Below are 22,240 nucleotides of genomic sequence, written 5' to 3' on the forward strand. Positions count from 1 at the left end.
TGATGAGAGCATAAAACATGAACCAGGAAGTCCAATTTAAAGGCAGACGCAGAGACACCACATTGGGGCTTGATAACCCTGTGAGTCAGGTTTGAACAACTCTGGAAAGTATGGAGCAGTTCAAATTATGTCTTGGTGTTTGTGAGGTAAACAACAAAATGTGTGCAAGTTACATGCAACAAGGACAAGCACTGAGCTGTAGTGGCCGCACTTGGTATTGTGACTTCAGTTAGTTTGTAACTTCAAAAGACTAGCAAGGACCTCACCATCAAATAGATTGGGATGTGAGGCCTGAACTTCATGTAGATTGTCAGCTTAGCCAAATGCGAAGTGGCACGGTCGAGGAGTGATGCTTCTCCTGAAATTCTGCTTGGTAACTCAGATTCTCTAGCAAGGACCACATTATCAAATAGAAGTGTTTTACAGATGGAAAATATGATTGAGAAGCAAGGCTTGAATTTTATCTAGATCTTCTGCTTAGCCGAATGCGTTTTGGGGAGCTCTGCCCAGGTGGAAAAAAAAATATATAAAAAGTATACAAAAGTCACGCTTTCACCTATTTTCAAAATTTAACTTTTAATACACTTTAAAATAATTGTACTGTAGTATACTTTCAAGAAATATTATATATATATATATATATATATATATATATATAAATATACTTTAACTGAAAGTTCTGTGTAATTACTTAAATGTACTTCTTTGAACTTTGTTTTTAAACATATTTTTTTGTATATTTCAAAATGTATGCTCTAAATTATCATTGAAACAATGTATTTAAAGCACATTTTATAAATACAGATTTTAAATATACCTAATTTGTTGTATATTTTAAGTAATATTTGAGTGTAATTAGTAAGTAAACGTATTCATGCTATTATTTAAATATATTAATTGTACTATTCTTTTGGAATGTGTTAAAATGTATTACTGTGAAAATGCACCGATTGCACATTTTAAAAATATATATTTTGATATCTTGCCGTATTAGTACATCTTATTCATGCTTATATTTCAGTACATTTTGTGTATATTTCTTGAGGAAAATGTTAATTATTATTGATTATGTGTATTAGAAGAATGATGCACCGAAAGCCCCTTTATAACCTTTCCAATTGTTTATACAATTTTGATAATTTAAAGTACACAAATAGCTACACTCATAAAAACGATTATTAGCCCTCATAAACAGTCTTTTTTTTTTTGTTGACTTGGCATTTTGATCAGATTCTGACCGGCCGAGCAGGACCAAGTTATAAGGTAAGTCCAATCATTTGCCATCTTAAGTAACATGTTATTTTAGAAGTATTTGTTTTACGAAGACGGATATGGTTCTTTTGGTAATTATATTTGAGAGGTTGGTGAATTTAGGTTAGCACATATACGAGAATGCTGAATGGCCTGCTATGTGATTTAGCACGAGCTAGTGGCTTTGGCGCCGGTTAGTATAGTTGCGCTGATTGTGAAATATGTCTGGCTTTGTCGCGACGTTGCTTCCAAAGCAGAGGACTTTCGGTAGAGAACACTCTGCTCACCAAGCTGCTGCCGCTCAGGCTGCGTGCGTCAATAGCTAAGTTCCACCACGTGGCTAGTGACATCATGGTTCGCTAGCACTTGCTATCTAGCTCAGCACTAGCTAGAAACACAGCGTGAAAGGTAACAACACTGGTTGTAGTGCACTGCGGGGCTTGTCGCAACCCGCGCCTGATACTAGGCTTCGTTTCACAATGCCCCGAGGCGGAACGCCCTTCTGCTACTAATGGTTATCTAGGCTACCGCCGGTTATGCTAATGCCGCTCAGGCTGCGTCATTTGCTAACACAGGCTACCTACATCTTAACCGGCTGGCACCTGCTGCTCGAGCTCGGCACTAGCTAAACTGCAGAGAGGTTTACACAGTTGGTTGACATTACAGTATAACTGGCTCGTTATACTGCGGTGGCCTGAAAATATAAATAAAATAAATCCGATTTATTGCCAATTAATGTTAGGGTTTCATATGCAGAGAATGTGATTTGGTGTATTGACAACACATGACAAAGAAATATGGAATAATATACAATAAAATATGTACAATGCAAGATCAGATAGACACACCTCTGCAGCTGGTTATTTGTCATTCTGGTTGAAAACTAACGTTGTAATATTTTCCATTACTTTCAGGTACAACACTACGGGGCCGAATTAACAAAGTAGCTCACAGCTTGTATAGGTAACCTCTCAATTTAGGTGAGTAACATATGATGGCAGTGATAAGTTCTATATTAACTAAGCCATAGTTTTCTGCAGAAATGTTGGCTCTATCTTGACCTTGTTATTTTTTTTTTTTCAGTTTTAGGTAGAATATGTGAATGAGTGTATGGGAATGTAAGGTGTGTGGAAAATCAGTAGAAAGTAGGTATGAATTGCTTAAACATTGCAAGCTAAAACAATACAAAATTTCTTTCACTGTTTCTTTCAGGCAAATGCAGAATTCATGCGTGTAACCACTTTGCCGCTTCAAGCCACGTTCCTGGCACAGCTTGACAAATACACAGCCAACATAATAATGGTCGTCAGCAATAGAGGAGCTGCTGGAAGGAAGATCCGGCTCGTCGTATTCATATGTCAATAACGTCTATCAATTCCGAATAGGTAGGTAGAGATCTTCCAACTGTATATTAATGTGTTCCATTGATTCTCTTATATACAGCGCTCCTTGGCTGGCAGCACAGTGACAGTTTCAAAGAGGGCCTTCCTTCGGCTTAATCGATCATGCATGACCCTTTTTTGCCAGGAGCTGGCTGCCCTGATGTTCACAAAGAGGTCCTTGCACTGTCCACCCTGACTGGGAAGTCTGGGAAAGTGGGACCTCCTAAAAGACAACTGGACATTGCCAAAGTGCAGGCCAAAAAAGGTAGGTAATCGTCTTGAGTCGTATGTAGACAATTTAAGGCTTCTGTGACTTATAAAGCAGCAGGATCACGTTTGTGGTAAACACACCACTAGTGATGAAATATGTTTGACCTGCACTGGTAGGAATATTGGTATCATATTGCTATAGTTCCTCAATGTTAATCTTGATTTACTGTTCAAAAAATAATATTGGTTCAACAGAATTTCCTGTGTAGTCAAAACAGAAAAAAATGTTGTATAAATATGCTGTGTGACATCATCTCTCGTCTCTTCTCTTAACAGATGCTGTTATTCAAGAGTTTCCGCAGACGAGTGCCTCGGAAGTGCGAGCGGCCATCAGACGGAAGTGTAACAACGAGCAGTTCAATCAAAAGAAAGGAACATAATGTGGAGCATGTTTGTGTTTCTATTTAGTGAGCGACAGTCTGCAGCGGTGCAATTTTTCTGATGGTTCAGTGTTGTTTTAATATGAAACATGGTCATTTTGTTTTGTTTAGTAATACATGTACCATGTAAACTTAAATCAGAAAATGTTTTGCTCTGTTCGAAAATGCACTATATTACAATTATTTGAAAGTGTGTTGAAAGTTTTAATTTGCAAATTGTTAGATGTACGATGTTAGTTAATTGTACATATATATATATATATATATATATAATAGTACAATTTTTGGCAGTGTATTTGCAATGTGCTATTATAAATATAATATATTAAGAATATATTTGAAATTCAATAAAGTGTTTTTGATAACTATCTGGGAAGTTCATTCAGCATTTAGGATACTGGTAATACATTTGTAATGTATTATATAATAGTATGTAGTGTACAAAGTAATATAGCATAGTAAGAAAAAGTGTGCTTTCTTAGTATTTGGAATAAGCCAAAAGTATAACTTTTGGTATACTATTACCACAATATAAATATATTAATATTTTAATGTTTACATATTTGTAAAAGACTCATAACATATTTTAAATATACTTAAAACACAAATTTTAAGTTAGCTATTGGCACGTATATTAGTACATACACAGTCATATACTTAAATTGTACTAAGTATACATACAGAAGTTGTTCCAATTTAGCACAAAAAAATTACTAAATACACTTCAAATTGTGCATAACTACTATTTAATCACAACTAAAATATATTAAGTACAAAATAGGTTGTTCCAAATTAGCACTCTTTAAGTATACTGATGATTAGTAGGGCTTCAAGTATACTCGAGTATACTCAAGTATTCTAAGTTAAATATACTTAGCATATTTATTTTTCACCTGGGTGATAAGGAATCCCCCGTAACAATCAGGCTTGACGAACACCTAATACCCCAGATTACTTAAAACTAGATTGAACGGATTTCAGATCTGAGCGAATATAGTGGAGGTAACCATTTGTACAAACTGTACGATGAGGGGATAAGTGGTGGTATGAGGCAGAGAACTCGGAACATCTGAGGCAACAGAAGTATGGAGGACTAAAAGTGCCAAAATGAAATAAATAAATACACCATTAAATAATTACTTAAATGTGTCATTAAATAATTAAAATACCAATTATTTCAATATTTATATTTACAATTCACGATTTACATTTACATTTCACGATTTACATTTACATTTCATGGTCCTTTGTTGCAGTGCTTCATGAATTGTCAAACTGTCAAACTCGCCCATCAAAGTTGGTAGGCGGATGCTAACGCCTGATTGGTTACCCTGCGCATCAAGTCAAGACAAATCAATTCCAGATAATGGATCGATGCAGAGCTACTTCCAATACACTGGGTGGCGCTGTTCGCCTCTACGTTGGTTTAGATAACTATTAAACTAAACTTTACCGCCAAGTTGGTCCTGCTAACCTCAAACGTTGAGACCGCCAGGACAAAATGTCTAAAAGTTGCCCGGAGCTGCTGCGAGAAGCAGCTAATTTAATAGAAGAAGCTCTGAGCAAAACTCCTCCGGCTCCGGCGGCTCAGTCGCAGCAGAACCCTGCCGCTTCATCGCGTACACCTGTCCAAGGTAAGCTAAGTAATTTCATGTTAGCCGGGTGTGCTACTCATCACAGCAAGGGCTAGCTCGATTCGTGGCAGCGTCAGCTAGTAGTGGCACTTCCCGGTGAGGCTGCCAGGCAACTGTTGCTGTTATCGACATTTGTTTTTATTTTTTATTTCATAAAACAGTCGTCAGTGTTGTATTTGACGCGCTGGAAGTAGCATTTCCATTACGTGATTTCTGCATTCATCTGCGAGGTTTTCTTAATTAATCTCTCAACCGCTGCCGGTGTCTGAGGCAGCGGCCACTGACCTGCCGCGGCAGCTGCCGGTGCCCTTTCTCACTAATGAATGACTCGGGACAAAGGTGTGGGTTAAATTAGATCTAATCGAAAATGTTTTTGGAGGCGGTAGGCTCATTATGCTTCGTGTGTAATACGTTCATTGTTAATGGTGGAGTATAAAACTAGCCAGCTTGAGGTGCTGGTTTGAGCATCCCAAGATAGAAGTTGAGGCATTGAGCTGTGACGTTTATCTGTATCTTTGTTGCAGCCGAGGTTGCAAGGCTCTTTGCGCCGTATAACGGTGGATCCAGAAGGAATATGATGAGAAGACCAGCTCAAGTCCAAATTAGCCGAAGAAGCTACACACACACTGTCTGTTGTTTTGCTGACCACAAGGCGAATGTAGTCCCAAGCGTATTGGTTAGAGCGGACCTTCTTTCTTCAGGACTTGGAGAGCAAAAAGTGACATTTTCAGGTCAGTGCTAAACTAGGCATTTACCAAAACCCAAAAAAGTTTGTACTGCCTGTGGCTCGTTGAAATTATTTGCAGTTCTACTCGGCATTTCTTTTTATAGTCATAAATATTGTTAAATGTATATAAATGTTCATATTTGACTCAAACTTAATTGCTTTTCATAGTGTGAATAATATGCCTAGTTATCACAGGCTTATTTGCTTAGTTTTAGGTGAGTCAATATGAGTTATGATTTATTTTTATTTTTTTCTCCAGGGAATGACAATGATCCCATGGTCATACAAATAAATTGATGGAAGTGTTTCCAAAGCTCCAAGAAGGGGGAGGCTTCGAATTTTTTAAAATTGTTGGATCTACACGCAGTTGACATCTGGCATTGATTCAGTGTCCCAGCACTGGATACACAATTGGCCATCTGAAGGATCCATCGACGATGATTGGACAAGCTGCAATTTACATAAGGCCACTTCAGCAGGATCTACCCTTAGCTTGTGTAGGACTACATAAATTTACCTAGTACCTAGTTTAACACTTGTGCTCCCTTCAAATAAAAAGAACAGGTAATACCTTTGGTGCAAAAACAGTTTTTTTCTAAAAAGTGTTGTAAAAATATATTTTTCACTTTCACTGCATTAAATCTTTTGACCAACTTTAGTCCTAATCATAACTATCAAATGTACATGTATTTCTTAAATCATTTTAACCCTTTAATGCCTGATGATAAAAACACAAAATGATATTTTCTATACAGTAAGTGCACACTGGAATTTTTTAGGGGGGATTATTACACCCTTGGATATGTCATTAATGGACAACAACATTGATTTTTAATGCATTATTATTTTTTGAGCAGTGTCAGTTTATTAAAAAATAAGCCATTTTGGGAATATGAACTCATATTTTAAATGATAAAAACACAAAAGATGAATCATCATGAATATCATGAGTTCTATTGCCAAGCAATAGTCAGAAATGCTACAGAAAAAGGCCTCAATAAAACAGTATGGAATGGAGCACTGGAATTTTAAAATTTGATAAAAAACTGAAAACCTTTGAAAGTTTTGTCTCACTACAATTAACACAGGCAAAATTATCGATTTTCTTTTTTTTTTTTTTTTTTTTTTTTAATTGAAAAGTACATAAAATGTACCAAGGGGAGCACAAGGGTTAATACATAATCAAAACAAAGCTTACTGGTGACTTTTAATCATTAATTAAAAGCCATTTTTTTGTTGTTAGGAGAGCTCACGTCCTCCCTCTGGTCCAGTCATCCCCTGCATCACTTGTAAGACGGAAGTTCCCTTTTCGGAGATGAGGCTGCACAGAGTGAGCTGCAATGGGTATGTACCTCCTAAAACAATGTAAGGGTAGCATATTCTTTTTTTTTTTTGGAAAATGTCTTTCTTAGAGTGTTGTGCACACAAGTAAGGGAGTATGACCATAATTTTAATTTTGTTAACTTCAAGGACACCGGTGCAGGAATCAGAAAGAGAAGAGGGAGGTCAAAGTGAACAAAATGATACTGAGACAGCTGTAGTCAGTGACAGTCCAGTGAGGCCTGGAGCATCAGCTGAGGGTGCAGTAGTACCAGCAGTGATGGTCAACGAGCAGTTGGATTACAACGAAGCAGACAAAGGCAAACTGTTAATGTATTTAGATTTTGTTCAGAATGCTGTTTTTATGTCAACTCAGCTTTGTGACAGATTCTGAAGATGTTGGGTCTCACGTTTTGTCAGTGACATGGACAGAATTTTCCTCCTTTTCTGTAAACTCAGAGGATATCTGTATCTGCAGGTAACATGCCAACTCACAACATGTTCTCTGAAATAGATAACTTTATTGTTGTTGTTTGTTTAGAATGGAAGCTTATTAAAGAACCAGCTCAAGCTGCCAAAGCTTTCAAAGAGGAGCTACTAAAGGAACATGAAACAGGGAAACCACTTAGAATGAAGATGGATGTGAGGGACTCTGAAGAGGACAGGGAATGAGATCTTCTTTCATTCTACAAACAGCAGCAAGAATGGGCATGTCCACTTCATTGCACTCTTGCTGGTAAGTAATATAAAGTTTGTAAAATAAATGTATCAGTAAAGTTTTGTACCACTCAAGTATCTTATATGGAATTGTTAAATGGGAGAATGGAATCCCTTTCTTGCTTGTTAAATGTTACCTAATCCAGTTACCTGTATTAGTCAGCGACTGTTTTTCCACTGTGTTATCAGTATTTTATTTCAGGTGATGTTGCTGTCGGAGAGGGAGTGATGCGCTACTTCATGACAACAGTGATATCCAAACTCCAGTTTGGATTCAGTCTAGACCTTGGTAAGTCTCTTACTATTTTGAAGGTTAATATGATGCACTTTTAAAAATGTATTTAAGTGGTTAATTGTTGTGACTTTATCCCCTGCTCTCTTGGTACTTTACAGGAGGAATGGGCCGAACACTGCTATTTGAGGGTGAACCTGACCATCTTGTTCCAGCAGCATCAGAGGCACTCATTGAAAGCAACCTCTTCCAGGTTGCAGGAAGGATGTTGACCCACAGCTTTCTGCATGACGGTCCCCATGTCACAGGATTAAGTCCTGCTGTAATTCATGTACTGTTCAATGGGGACCCTGAAATGGCAACTGTTGTTACAGAAGACTGCCCTGATCTGCACATCAGGAGTATCATAAAACTGGTATGTATCATAAAAGAAACTTTGTCTTGCAAAAATTATTGTTTGGGCAAATATAAAAACTTGTATGGTCTCGATTCTAGCTTGAACAAGAAGAACTTACACCGGAACAGAAGGACACAGTTTCAGATCTTTCCATGTCTTGGGATCTTCCGGCAGTCACCAAAACAAATCGGAGATGGCTTCATAACAAACTTCTACTCCATGCAGTGAGTTTCTGCTGGTTAAGTGACAGAATTCATTGCTGTAGTTATTGAAATGATATAGTTATAATTATAAGTGTTGTGAACCCTGGCTTGTTATGTTAGCACTGGCAGAGATGGAAAAGGTCAAATTTTAGTGGTGAAATTCATGCTATGAATACTTAATGATATTTAATCTTTGCCCATAGCCATGTTAAAGTTAAGAAAAAAGATCATAAAAAACAAAATGTAATCCTTTACAAAAAAAAAAAAATCACACTACAGTACATTGAGAGCACCTTAACAACACACGTCTGGTTATGTGAATTTGCTTTTTGATAACCTACTGTGAAAAGCTGATACAGTAAAGAGTTCACCACTGTTAATTTCTTTCATTTACAGTTTTTAAACATTCGAGCAACAGACACCAGTTGCTGAAATTTAGAAAGTGGGATTTCCCCATTCATCCATTAGCTATGTCTTAAGCAGAACGGTGTTGTCAAGTGTGCATGAAGCACCCCATATTCTCAATCACAGGCAAACTGGGACTGTAGACAGGACAACTAGCACTATCTTTAACTTGTTATCCAGGTAGAATGTGATTTGTTGCAAAATGAAGGGAAATCCCGGGAAAACACACATCTAAATAGCGGCATACATTATTTTATGTGTAAATGTCTTGTAAAGGGTTGATATATTCTGTATTAGAATTTGAATGGATTTTATAAAGTACTTTATTGTGCTTTTATGAACATATTCCCTACTGTGCCAACTTTTGTAAAATTTGAGTTGAGGATTTGGGCTGTAATATGGGTCGGGTCTGTCTCTTAGGTCATTGGGAGGACCATGCGCCAAATTAAACAGTTGAGAAAGGGACTGAAAGATGTGAAGGTATGGCCCCTGCTGACATCTAGGTCAGATGTTGTCCCACTTCTTTTCCCCAGAATGGCTGAAATGCAGTTCACACCCCAGGTAAGTCAGTAATTTAGTTATACTTGTGACTTAATTTGATGAGTTGCGTGTATTTTCCATTTACCAAGAATGTGATCTGCATATTCCTTCACCAAAATAAGTTCTCCCTTTAAAATAATTACAATTTTTGTGTTCTTTAAGATGCTCCTTCAAAAAATCACATGGCCAGCTGAGGACAGTGACGATGAAGACTTTGACTTACAGTCCACGTGCCGCATCACTGGCTTTCTAAGGATGTTCATTGAAACAGTTATAAACACCTTATTTGGCTAATGTATTGCTCTCTTTACAAATGCTTCTATGTCTCGTGGATACATTTTTTTTATTTTTTTTTTATTTGATGACTTTTAGCTTCATCAGGTACCCTGGCCCAGCTGCTGACATTCTGGGTTGGCTGGGAGATGCTTCCTCCTGAACTGAGAGTGGAGATTTCTGGGGGAACCCTTCCTACATCCTCCACATGCTTCGAAACACTAAAGCTGCCAGCTCATTTCAAAACCTACATGGACTTTGAAAGAGCACTTGTCTCTGCCATAAATAGTGCACAGACTGGATTTGGACTTGTTTGAGTTTTTTCAGACAGATGTCATTGCATGCACTGTTCAGTAGGTCAGGTCAATTGACACGAGTTCAGTGTCTTTGAACACATTGTGCAGTAGTTGACTTTTGTTTTATTTTACATATTTTTTCCATTTACTGAACCAAACAGTTCTGCACCTTCAATGTAAACAGTACAGCATTCATGTTATTCATTCTGTGGACAATGAGACAGGAAGTTTTTTTAAAAGGAAAGCAAACTTTTTCAGTTTATCCTTGCTTGTTCTAACACGCTAAATAAAAGCATGGGTTGGACATCAGTCTGCTATGATTCTTGATAAAACTTGCACAGTCTCTACATATAATCTAAGTGCATCGGTTACAGAAACTCCTGGAGCTGGCAAAATGGCAACCTCTTCATCTGAGAGCTCACAGGCCAGCTGAACCTTGGGGACTGACACAGTGCCTCCATGAAGACTGTGAGGTCCGTTCCAGTCGATCCCATACTCCTCAGGAACCTGAATGGAGGACAAGCATGATCAATCTTGTACTTAAAACTAGTTTGACATGTCATTACACAAGGTAGTTAAGATTGTTATTTTTGGTCACCAAGTCGTGAGAAATTAAATGTTGCCTATTCAATTCAGTTTTGTAAAATAATACAGTTGTGCATAGTATGCACTGTAGAAACTACAGCACAGAGGTTGATCTTTGAAAGCTCAGGAGACTTTGAAGAGACTATAACCTGTTTCATTTAAAGTAGCACATTTAGCACAATATTTTGTCCCATAATTCCTTTGGGGAAACAGACAGTTAAAGTGTTTAAAGTTGATCATTCTTTAACCTCAGTAGGATCCTCCATAGGTCCTTGCTCTCTGTATCTTCTCCAGAGTTGCTGTGGTGACTGATTCCTTTCAGTCCTCAGACCATGAAAGTTCCAAGCATCTCGGAAGGAGTCGAGGCTTTGCTGAATTAGTGGAAGGAAGATCCGGTGCAGTGCGAAAAGATGGACTTCATTGTCTGGATTCAGTGTTCCCTGATCTTCCAATGAAGTGAAGATCTGATAGAAGAGGTCCAGGGCATGTTCATAAACATCTCTCCACATCCTCTCTATTCTGAGTTTAGGATAAAATTGACAAATTGTTAATTTACGTGACATATGCTGAAGAAGTACATTCAACTGGTATGTTTGTTGTGTGAGCCTAGTTGCCAAACATTTTTATTTACCGCTGATTGTGGACACTTCTGCCTGTGATGTGTGAATTCCTGTCTGTACCTCTGCTTCTGATCATGAATTCTGCCACATCTGCATTCTCTCCCCCTTTATCAGACCGTACCCTTGATGGCAGCCCATACTGCTCAACAGCAGCGATAAAGCTCTGTAAGACCGTATGAGCTCTATTATTGCCAGCCACAGTCAGGTAGACCACTAAACGACTGAATCCATCCACCCCACCATGGACAACAAATCTCCACCTGTCAGCCAATTGTAAACACATGAAAAAGAACAACTTTATTGTAAAACAATTCCAATGAAACATCTAGAAAGATGCATTGTTTATCTGCTAATATCACTGACCTGATGAGCTTATGGTTGCCATCTATATGCCACAAAGAGTTTGGGCCAGGAACAGAATACTGCCGTCGTCTTAATACACGCAGCCTTAGACGTCTCATGTAGACTCCCTCTGCATCGACTCTGCGTAAAGACTCTTGCAGTCTTGAGACTGAGGGGAGGAAAATAAAATGAATAACCACACACTCACTAGCTACTTATTTTGAGGAAATGGTAAAAGACATGTGTGTTAGACAGTAAACTATTACAGAACCACCACAGCCTCAAAAATGTACTGTAGTGTCAGATATTGTCCCTCTATTAATATATAAAAGATCCCACATGCTCAAACTTTACACTGTTGACTTGTATCGTCAGAACACACGACACACACTTTTCTATGATTATATTATACCCTTTACAGTGGGGGTGGGGGCACATCCGGATGCTGAGAACATTACTGTCAGTTATTGTTCCACCTCTATTAAATAGGAGGCTAAAAATCACAGGACATGTCTGTTCTGATGATACAAGTCAGCGGTCCTGAAATGTGTTTATCTTCCATAATATACATTCTGCATCTCAGGGGCGACGTCTTTTCACAAGCGGGCTTCCTTAACCTTTCAAAAGGGCGGAGCTCCGCATTAAAAATAAATGTAAATAATGCCCATATTATTATACTCACTTGGAACACGCACACCTCTTGCATTCAGATGACCACGCATTAGCTTGTAGCCAGTGTTTGGATGTCTTCTGTGAATTTCACTCACAATACGGTCTAACTCCTCATCATTCACAGCTGAATAGAGGTCTGTCTTTCTGCACAAACAAAAACATCAAGTAATGTTACCTTAAACGTAATATCCTTTCTGAGTGGATGAGACCGGCAATTCATAAACTGAAAAATCATGAATTAAGTCCAAATACCTTAAACTGTTTTGTTTCATGCGCCTCCTGATGGTCCTCTTTGACACTCCGAAAATCGCTGCAATTTGGCCAGCGGGTAATCCACAAAGAACTTGATGCTCCAGAACTGCACTCGGTATGTCATACGCCAAACGCCCCGGTTCCCGTGTGTGTTGGGCCTGGTGCACCCTGGTACCAGAGAAGCGGTGGACTACTTCTTCTAAATTTGCAGTCACTCTGTGGTCAATATCTTGGTCGGAAAGTGCGGAAATAACTCCAAGAACTTCAATAAGTTCCTCTGCTTTACTCGCTACATGCTCTGGGTCAGCAGATCCTGCTTCCACATCCTCTGCTAACTCTAAAACTTCTCTCACCAACTCCCTAGAAAGTTCATGAAGATCCTCCATTTTTTCTATCCAGGTCCTCTACTTCAGACCAAAGCAATGGATCAGACTAGATTAGCATTAGCCCCATCCACTGACTGTGATGGGCGAGTTTGACAGTTTGACAATTCATGAAGCACTGCAACACAGGACCATGAAATGTAAATGTAAATCATGAAATGTAAATGTAAATCGTGAAATGTAAATGTAAATATTGAAATAATTGGTATTTTAATTATTTAATGACACATTTAAGTAATTATTTAATGGTGTATTTATTTATTTCATTTTGGCACTTTTAGTCCTCCATACAGAAGAAGGTGGGTGAGTATGTTGTCCCTAAAGTTTGTGCAATGTGAGGATTATTGTTTTCGGAGCAGATGATGTGGGTACATGCTGACAGCGAGTTAGCAGTAAAGATAGCAGCTAGGATTTTGCCTAGAAGACCTTTAAGAGGTGTTTTTAAGAGGTTAGATAGTTATAGTCTTGGGCTACCACATACAAATTTGATGAGAAGCTTATTCTACTAAACTAAATTAGATGGTATGAGTTTTTGATGGCTATCAGAGAATGGACAAAGGTAACGAAAACAGGTCATGGGACGAGATTGAACGACCGGTAGGTTATGATGTACTGATCCCGTTGAGGAAGTAGTGGAAACTCTTCCAAGTTGACCAGTTGAACAAAACGGTTGAAGGAGAAAGGTGATCGACGATGGAGTACTGTTAATTAATGATCGGCAAAGGGACAGGATTTACAAGTTAAACGATAGCATTGAATATGGAGGAATTAATGTTGGATGGGTGTCTGCAAGAAAGCCAAATTCCTGAACTTCCGGATTGAGATATGAGAAAGTGATACTGTGGCTTGGATATGTACTGCGTGGAGAACGTACTGAACATGACGGATCATGCGGGAATTGCATGATGGATGGGGCGTTGTTGATTACACTAATTAAGGCAAGCAGAAGAAGTTTCATACAGAAAAAGTACTTTAAAATATTTTTTCTAGATTTTCAAACTTTGAAACGGGTCAATTTGACCCGCAACATAACAGCAGGTTTAAGTGACAGATGGGTCTCTAGCTGCTAGCTGTCTACTCTGCTGTGTCACCTGGGCCCGCCTATGTACCACGGGCGTAGAGTGTGTCGTCCCTGCGAAGTCACCCACTTTGAGCTTCACAACGGCTCTTCAGAAACCAATAGGTGACCTTATGGAGAGTACGTCCATAAGAAGTTCCAGTCCGTACACTGACCCACTAATCAATTAGTGATATTTAGTTTGTCAAGTGAGGTGATTTAGGGTTACGGTTTGTTTAGCAAAGAACACAGCTTCTTGTACGCAGTCTGACAGAAAGGAATACTTGAAAAGTCTCCTTAGGGAAAAAAAAACTTGTTGGTCTTACAGGCTGACATTGATTGGCTGACAGTATTTTGGTTAGTTGGCTGGCTTGACATCTGTGGGAGCCAAAAGTGAAAACTAAGATGGAAACATAATCCATCCATAAAATCATGTGTATGCAGAAATCATACTCAAATCAATCTGTAATCAAATGATGTCCTGTACTCAGACAGTATAGTCAACACCCATATATCTAAGAAAACACAATTTTCTGTACAAGGTTTCTGTTTTCATTGGTCCATTTTGGCAAGTAGATTTTAAGCACAGCTCTAAAAGGCAAAGTGGCATGCGTAAAATACCTCTCTTTATCCACTATTATACACTCTTGCTTTGAATTCTGTGGCAGTTTAATGTGACAGAAGTGGCTGCACTTAAGTGTGAGAAAAAGCTAATTCACTATGGCAGCCAAGTGTAGTTTGGAAAAAATAGTCTCATAATATCATGAGCAATATAAAGACACCTTTCCTAGTTATATAAAAGATACTCTGATATTGTTACCTGAGAAAGCTTTCCATTCCCTAGACTTGTTATTCCTAATAGTGAGTTTCACATCAACGCTGTAATATATTCTATATTGTGCTTAGATATCCTGCAAGTAACACCCATATTTTTCACACAAAGAGTCATGAGGGAATCAGAGAGACAAATTGGGTTGTTTTGCTTACAAACCCAGTAACTCACACAGGATGAACTTCTACTTTGTTGAAAATTGCACCTTCTCTAAAGCCCTCTGTACACGAAAACACAATTACCTCTAAATATAACCCAGATCATGCTGCTGAACGACTAATTCACATCACTCAATATTGCCTGCCACTGTCACAACACACACACACACACACACACACACACACACACACACACACACACACACACACACACACACACACACACACACACACACACACACACACACAGAGTGTCCCCTTCCCCCTCCCTTGTAAGTTATATTGAGTCACACTGACTGTGTTGACAGTGGCATGCATGTATATACAGGGACTGTCATATAGATCAAATATTTAAAACATATGTAGGTCAAGCACATTAACATTAACAGTTAACATTAACAGTGAGAAGAAGGTTATGATGATGAATGAACTGATTTTTAAAAGAAATAAAAATAAAAAAATCCCAGTGAAACGGAAGTTAGAACATCTGTAGCTTCTGTACTGTGACATTTCACAGTGAAATGGAATATTTAACCGGTGTACGGTTACAAGAGAGAATTTAATCAAATCCTTCGCATTCGATTGGACTGTTAAAGTGTGGGAGGACTTGAGTCTGTTGGCTCCACACATACAGCTCCCTCACCTGTTGTTAGATCAGGAGGACGAGGAAGAGATTAAAAATAAATTTAATTTGATGTTCAACTCGCTCTGTGTCATAGCAGTGCGGACAGTACATGTAGATGAACGGTGCACGGTCTCCCTCCATGCCACCAGCCCCGAGCTCCCTGCTCACCTGCCGGCAAAACTCCGCCGGTTGTTTTCTGTTTTCTGTCATCCGTCATCTTCTCTTCTGCTGTACTGCCTGAGCTGCACTGACATACGTTTAAAATCTGCAAATTTCCATAATCATTACAGTGACAGGCCCAACAGCTGAACAATGAGCTGTAACCAGCTCCAAAGCTCCATGAAAATGAGGGGAGCTGCAGTTTCAAAAGATAATTGGAGTAACCCGTTTAGCATTGTCACATTGTTATTACATGGTCATTTAATTTAAAGTCTTAAGAATATTGATTGCTGCTTTAAACACTAAGTCATTATAATCTGTAGAGTTAGGGATGCAGATTTCCAAATGTAAATTGTCATTCACTGTGGTAAAGTTCAATATAGACAAATTCCCCAGTATGATGGGTTTTTCATGCCTGTCTGAATCTCCACTATCAAATATCTAGTGAATGATAAAGAAAAGAAAATCCTGATCCTGGATCAGAGCAGCTACTGTGGCTGTAGACTAATGCTGCCTTCAAATGTAACTTGTGAGCTTTATGACTTGGAAAATCATGTACACGATATGCTTGGCATTGAAGTAGTTAAGTTGTGAGAGCAACGGTAATAGAATGCAGTAAATGCAAAGGCATAATGACAGTGGAAAAAGTTGAGGCCGTTGGTAATATCTAAATTTTTTAAATTACAAGAAAAAACTTATGTAACTAACTTATCACCCACTGAAAAAACTCAAGGCCATTGCTGAAACATAAAACACCAAACTTGTCACAACTTTCCACAGGTTCTGAATACCACAAGAGGGGGGCGTTCATATGGACTCTTTTCTTGTGAACATGGTGAACAGAACCCCATGGGAAGGCAAAAAAATTTGCCATGTTTTCGTTTTAAAAAACGACCCTGTTGACTATGACTACATTTCAGTCACCTACTGTTGCTAAGGTTTGAGGATATGGTGATTTCATTAGAATGGAGTCCAACAGGGTAATGAACATGAGTTGTCATGCAGACCAATAGTAAACAAGTCCACAGTGAAACCATATATCTCCAATCAGGTAGTTAACACGTGCCAGTAGATCTGACTGTGCAGATGATATTGTGGCTGATCTTAATCTCATTACTCTACAATTTTCTTTCAAAAAGGTGAAGTAATTATATTTAATTCATTCATTCATTCAATTCCTACCATAAGCGCCATAAGCCTAACAGCAATAGTGGGTATAATGGACTTCCCACTAATTGGTTAATAATCCACTGTTGTACGGGTCACATGGGGCACATATCTGCGTTATTAGCAGACTTAACAGCCTTATGAAGTCATTGTCAGATCTGAGATCAGAATCAGATACCCATGATAGATCAATAACAGCAGTGTAACCACACCTCCTTCCTCCCTGCCCTGTCATTGCTCAGAATTCTCTCCTTAATCTCTTCTATGCTGGGGGTCCTTGTAAGGAATTTTCTGGCAAAGTTATGTACTCACTGAGAGTATTCTCAGGCTCTTTGTAAGTGTGGCCGCAGGGCTGGGTGGGAAGGTATCAGCGGGGAGAGCTCATAACATAAAGGGGATGACCAGAGGGATGGTTTTTTTTCATGCTCTTTTCAACTACATTGATCTTTAAACTGTCATGCCTCCATTCCCAATTTTACCTCTTCTGTTTTTTCATCATAAAGTTTCCTGTCAATGTTTTTGTATCTTGTCTTATTTTACACTGTAGACATCAGCGCAGAACTTTGACTGATGCTAGTAGTAATAGGGTAACCGTTCTCGATATCTTCAATCACACACACTCACTCTGACTCAATCACGTCAACTTATCCTTAAACAATGGTTTGTGCAGTGGCGGGCCATGCATTTTAAACCTGGGCCTTCTGTGCTGTCCTACTACAGTTGAACTACCTCCTAATAACCACATTATTATGCCACAGCTACGGGTTATTATTTGTTTTGTGTAACAGCCACATATTCACATAACACTGCAACATTTGACAAGTGAAATAAAATGTTACATGAAGCTCAACATCTACAAAACACGAACTGCAGAGTGCAAATACATGAATCCGTGCATGATGGGACGCTGCGTTAACGGTCAATACATATAGTCAAAATCAATTTAATTAACACAATGACAAGAACAAACTCATAAGAACCAGTCACATATATTTATATGACAACAAAAGCATGACACATCAATCCAGCAAACTTGCATCGGATCCACGCATTCCACCACACAAGAGCACGAGCCATTAAAATATTATTCATAAAAACGACACAATAGACAAATGAACAGTAGTCACGTTACTGCAGATGTAAACAAACAAACGCAGTTTGTCACTTACCGAATGCTGTTCACTTAAAGACAAAGTCCATCCTCCTTTCTTTGATTACAAAGAGTTTAATTCCACGGTTGTACAGTACATTGTTTCAGTTCCAGTAAGAAGTCCTTTTCGATTCATGGACGCCAGTGATGACAGTCGAGCCTCCCCAGTTGCGCCCATCAGCCGGCCGGCGCAGACCGCCCGCCCGTGGACCGTGGTGCTCCGATCCACTCGGGTTTCTCCAAAAGTTTTCAAAAGCACCATAGTGTCCTGCCGTGCTATGGCGTCCTCAGGTTAGCGTAGCGTAGCTCCAAACACCAAGACGCTCAGTTAAAATGAAACACATTCCCAGCCATAAAATGTGAGACGCTGTCAGCCAGGAACACCCGAGACTAAACCTGTTTCTCCTCCTTCAGCCAATGAGTGTTAAAAAACAAAGTTAGGTAAAAAATAAATAAACTGCACCAAGCAAAACCCTAACAATTTCATAATTCCTTCCATATCTTTCAATTTGAACTCCTCTACTCAAATTAACTTCTACCAGCTTCCTTAAATTTCGCATTAGTCACGTGCTCGCCCACTGACCAATCACGGCGCACGTTAATGCAGACATACTTAGGAGGCTACCTCGCTGGCACGTCAAAGAATACGCCCAACATGTCAAACTAAAGATCTGATTGGTTGAAGACTATGTCAATCAACAATATCGCCCCCATTTACTTAAACTGCAAAGGCTCTCTAGCGGGCATCGGGCCTCTCTTCTTACATAGAGACAGCATAGAGGCTAAATCTGATTAAATAAAAGCTCTACTTAAAACAAGCTGTGCTGGAAGCAGCGCTGCAGGCTGGAAGCAGAGCAACAGAGGAAGACAGTAGCTGTGCAATGAGAAAATAAGCTAATGGGAAAAAAAAATTATAATACATGTAGTATATGTAGTACATGTGTATTTGTGAAAAAATATTAAATTATAAAATGGCTATAACTTTGTGATTCTGTTTAGGCCAGCAGAGAAGGCTTAGCTGGCCTTTTTGTGATATCTCACAAAAGGTCCTCAGTTTTCGTGCATTTTCCTACAAAAGCCAGCAACACATTTTTAATTCCCGCTTGTTGGATGCATACATCCATTGATTATCTTTAACCGCTTATCCTGTTCATGGTTGCGGGGGGGCTGGAACCAAGCTGAACCTGGGCCCCTGCTAGCTAGCCACTACACCACCGTGCATCCCAAACTACATGCATACAGTCTTTTCAAAATAAACTTCAGTGTTCACAGGAAACTACTTGTTACTACTATGTGGTTTGGGTTAAAATTCTTACTGAAGTATGCAAGTTACGTGACAAATAAACCAACATTGACGTCTCGTTTCGCATAGGGAACTGCGGTCTCCTGTCTGAAAGAACGCTGTTTGTTGGACACATCCACCACCCCTCCCGTCCACCTGTGTGTGCGCTTTTGCGGTCTTTATACTTCCTCATTCATGATTACATGGACAGCATAGGAAATAATTTTGTGGATCTACAAATTATGGTGCATTATTTCCGTAGGTATAGCTATGAATGCTAGATGGGAGCAGCCTGATCCTGTACTTGCAGTGCCACTAACATACACACAAGATTGTCAGATTACTTTTTCTCATTCACTTTGCCTCAAATCTTGAATGAACTTTTTTAAACAATGAGTTAAAATCTCTGAACGATAGGTTTCTTTTGTTCATCAAAGGTTTGAATTCCTAATTGAGTGAAGCAACTTGCACGTGATGCTGATCAAAACTGATCAGTTGATTCTCAGTGAAACTGTAATACAGTTCACAACTTCTACACGTTCCTCCATTGTTTGAGCCATCACATGCAAAATTATCCATTGCATTATCAAAAATTGTCAGACATACATGTATATACCATGAATATCTCCGAAAAGGTGTTACATAGTACGACGAGATAAAATTTATTGTTTTTCACTGAAACAGCTTTTTTCATTGTTGATGGTTCTTTTCTTTGCATGTATGTCATTTTATGGCACATTTTCTGTTCATTGTCTTTGACCTTACATGAAAGATCAAAGGTGACTTTTCTGGTTAGGTAGTGGCCTAAGGGAACATTGGGCTGAAGGACCATAGGGCTGGGTTAGGTTGAGCCATACACACACTGGCAGTCTTTGTCACTGGAGTCACATAGTGACCTCCGTAGTGCACTCTTACGCCTCGCTTCCTCAATATAGTGGAGTAACTGTACATTTTTGTGTTAACATGTAAAAAGTCCTGTTAGCAGGTTGTTTGGCCACATCCACCATTCATGTATGTAACTACATACATGAACATAACGTCACCTCATTGGTGACGCCTCACAAAGGAGAAGACAGCACACACTTGTTACTCTGTTTTCCTTGTCTACAATTCAACATTTAAAACAGGGAGACCTCTGTTTACAAAAAAGCTAAACTCACAAAAATACCCATGTACGTATGGACTAAGCCTATAGCACAATACTTTGACATCTTACTGCAGTCTAAATCTTCCTGGCAACCCTTCTGGTTGTGTGTGTTGGCCTGTGTATGAGTGTGTGTGTGTGTGTGTGTGTGTCTACCTGGCAGAGTCCTCGGCCAGCCTCAGTGAACAGATGGTCCTCCAGCAGGTAATAATGACCCAAGACAAACTCTTGATTATGCCTTTGAGACGGCAGGGACACAAAGTATCACTGTCACAGAACGAGAGAGAGAAACAGAGAGATACAGCAAGTCTCAATCCAAGTATGTGATGTATTCATTTTGAAATGACAATGGTATTAATGCTCAAGAAAAAAGTTTCTTCAAGATTGTAACATTGTTGAGCTCACTGGACAAAGATTTGTTTTGGTATGCTGGGCACGAATCACCAAGGTCATTTCTTTGGTTCCATCTCATGAAATTCAACAATCAATAACTGGTTTTAAAAGATAATTATGATTTATTTCAATGTGGGTATTATTATCATATTCATTTCTAATGTGAAATTGTTCAAACTACAGTCATGAGATTTTGGGAACAAAGTAATATCAGTAAAAAGGTGTCTGACAGGGCAAGAAACACAAGCAGGTAGATTATCAGACAGGTTGTAAAACAAGCCAATTTTTTTTGGAAACCCTGATGAAGTCTCCTGTGACCCACCGGTGGTTCACGCAGTTTTTAGGAATGACTAGATGATCGAAACCACCTTATAGCCGTTTGATTCATCAGCATATAGTTAGTTGGGTCGGGGGCATTGTCTCATGTATCATTCAACAATAACAAAGTTATTTTGCATCCTGACTCAGATCAGCAAAAGCTTGCTTTGTTTCAAACTTTTTTTTCTGAGATTTTCCAATTTGTCTCTAATTTCCTCAGTGCACTATTGAAGCAACTATTCCCTCTTCGGCTCCTCTGAGTTCTGATATAAATATTTTCACTTTCCTCAAAAGCTTTGCTCCACAGAGCAACCTTCCCTTCTGCAAACAACTATTTAACAGTGGAGGTGTCTGTATTTATTCATATGTAGTGTTTGTTTAAACTGCCATTACCCCCTTGCTTCAACCAGTCAAGTTAAAAATCAACTAATCAACTTTATTTGGAGGTAAAACTGAAAGTGAGCGCTCCCAAACTATCAGTTATAATCCCTTGTTGCACAGGTAAACGTGACAAGGACATTATTACTGCTCTGAAACAATGGCCAAACCTACATATAACATCCAAGTGGTAATAAACCAGAATTATTCTCAAAAGTCAAATTAAAACTTAATATTAATATAATAATATTTAAACTAATAGGCACTTGGAACAGCAGATTTACCAGATTTTTTTGTAGGTGCATGATTGTAGTTTGACATTCAAAAATCTGCTGGAAACGGGGATTTATTGTCTGTGAAATTTCAAACATCTATGCAAAAATAGCTTGACAGCTGGATGGAAAACATTGTTGCCCACAGCAAGAGAGAGAAACAAGGACTGAGGGATTTTGAGAGAGAGAGAAAAATTAAGTAAAAGCAAGGCTGATAGTCAGAGCAACTGAAAGAGAGAGATTGCTGAACATCAAAATCTCAATCAACCTTGAAGCAATGGGTAATTTAGATATGAGCATTTTCCCTGAAGGATTCCTAGCCAAATAAGGCACACACACACACACACACAGTAGGCAGAATGAGTTTACTGCAGGGCTTAGTAGTCGCAGTGTGTGCAGTGCCTAGGCTTAGTAGTCATATCAT

General features: G+C 38.8%; 2 protein-coding genes across 2 annotated transcripts; one reads left to right on the forward strand and one right to left on the reverse strand.

Moving 5' to 3' along the window:
- The first annotated feature begins 6,119 nt into the window (after positions 1-6,119).
- Positions 6,120-9,752, forward strand: LOC137870604 (G2/M phase-specific E3 ubiquitin-protein ligase-like). The gene is made up of 8 exons (XM_068708007.1): positions 6,120-6,141; positions 6,888-6,988; positions 7,506-7,700; positions 7,884-7,970; positions 8,075-8,328; positions 8,409-8,534; positions 9,339-9,479; positions 9,621-9,752. The coding sequence occupies exons 4-8, from the start codon at positions 7,910-7,912 to the stop codon at positions 9,750-9,752; spliced, it is 714 nt and encodes a 237-aa protein (XP_068564108.1). The 5' UTR covers positions 6,120-6,141; positions 6,888-6,988; positions 7,506-7,700; positions 7,884-7,909.
- Positions 9,753-10,133: 381 nt separating this feature from the next.
- On the reverse strand, positions 10,134-12,883 carry LOC137870451 (uncharacterized). Its single transcript, XM_068707741.1, has 6 exons — positions 12,499-12,883; positions 12,257-12,390; positions 11,596-11,743; positions 11,244-11,492; positions 10,861-11,131; positions 10,134-10,534 (listed from the first exon to the last, which is right to left on the reverse strand). Exons 1-6 carry the CDS (start codon positions 12,516-12,518, stop codon positions 10,334-10,336), a joined length of 1,023 nt encoding a protein of 340 aa, XP_068563842.1. The 5' UTR covers positions 12,519-12,883; the 3' UTR covers positions 10,134-10,333.
- Between the last annotated feature and the right edge of the window lie 9,357 nt (positions 12,884-22,240).

This window comes from Cebidichthys violaceus, unplaced genomic scaffold (genome assembly GCF_023349555.1).
Source record: "Cebidichthys violaceus isolate CVI_PGR_0920_01 unplaced genomic scaffold, fCebVio1.0.p SCAF_13, whole genome shotgun sequence".
Taxonomy (NCBI): Eukaryota; Metazoa; Chordata; class Actinopteri; order Perciformes; family Stichaeidae; genus Cebidichthys; species Cebidichthys violaceus.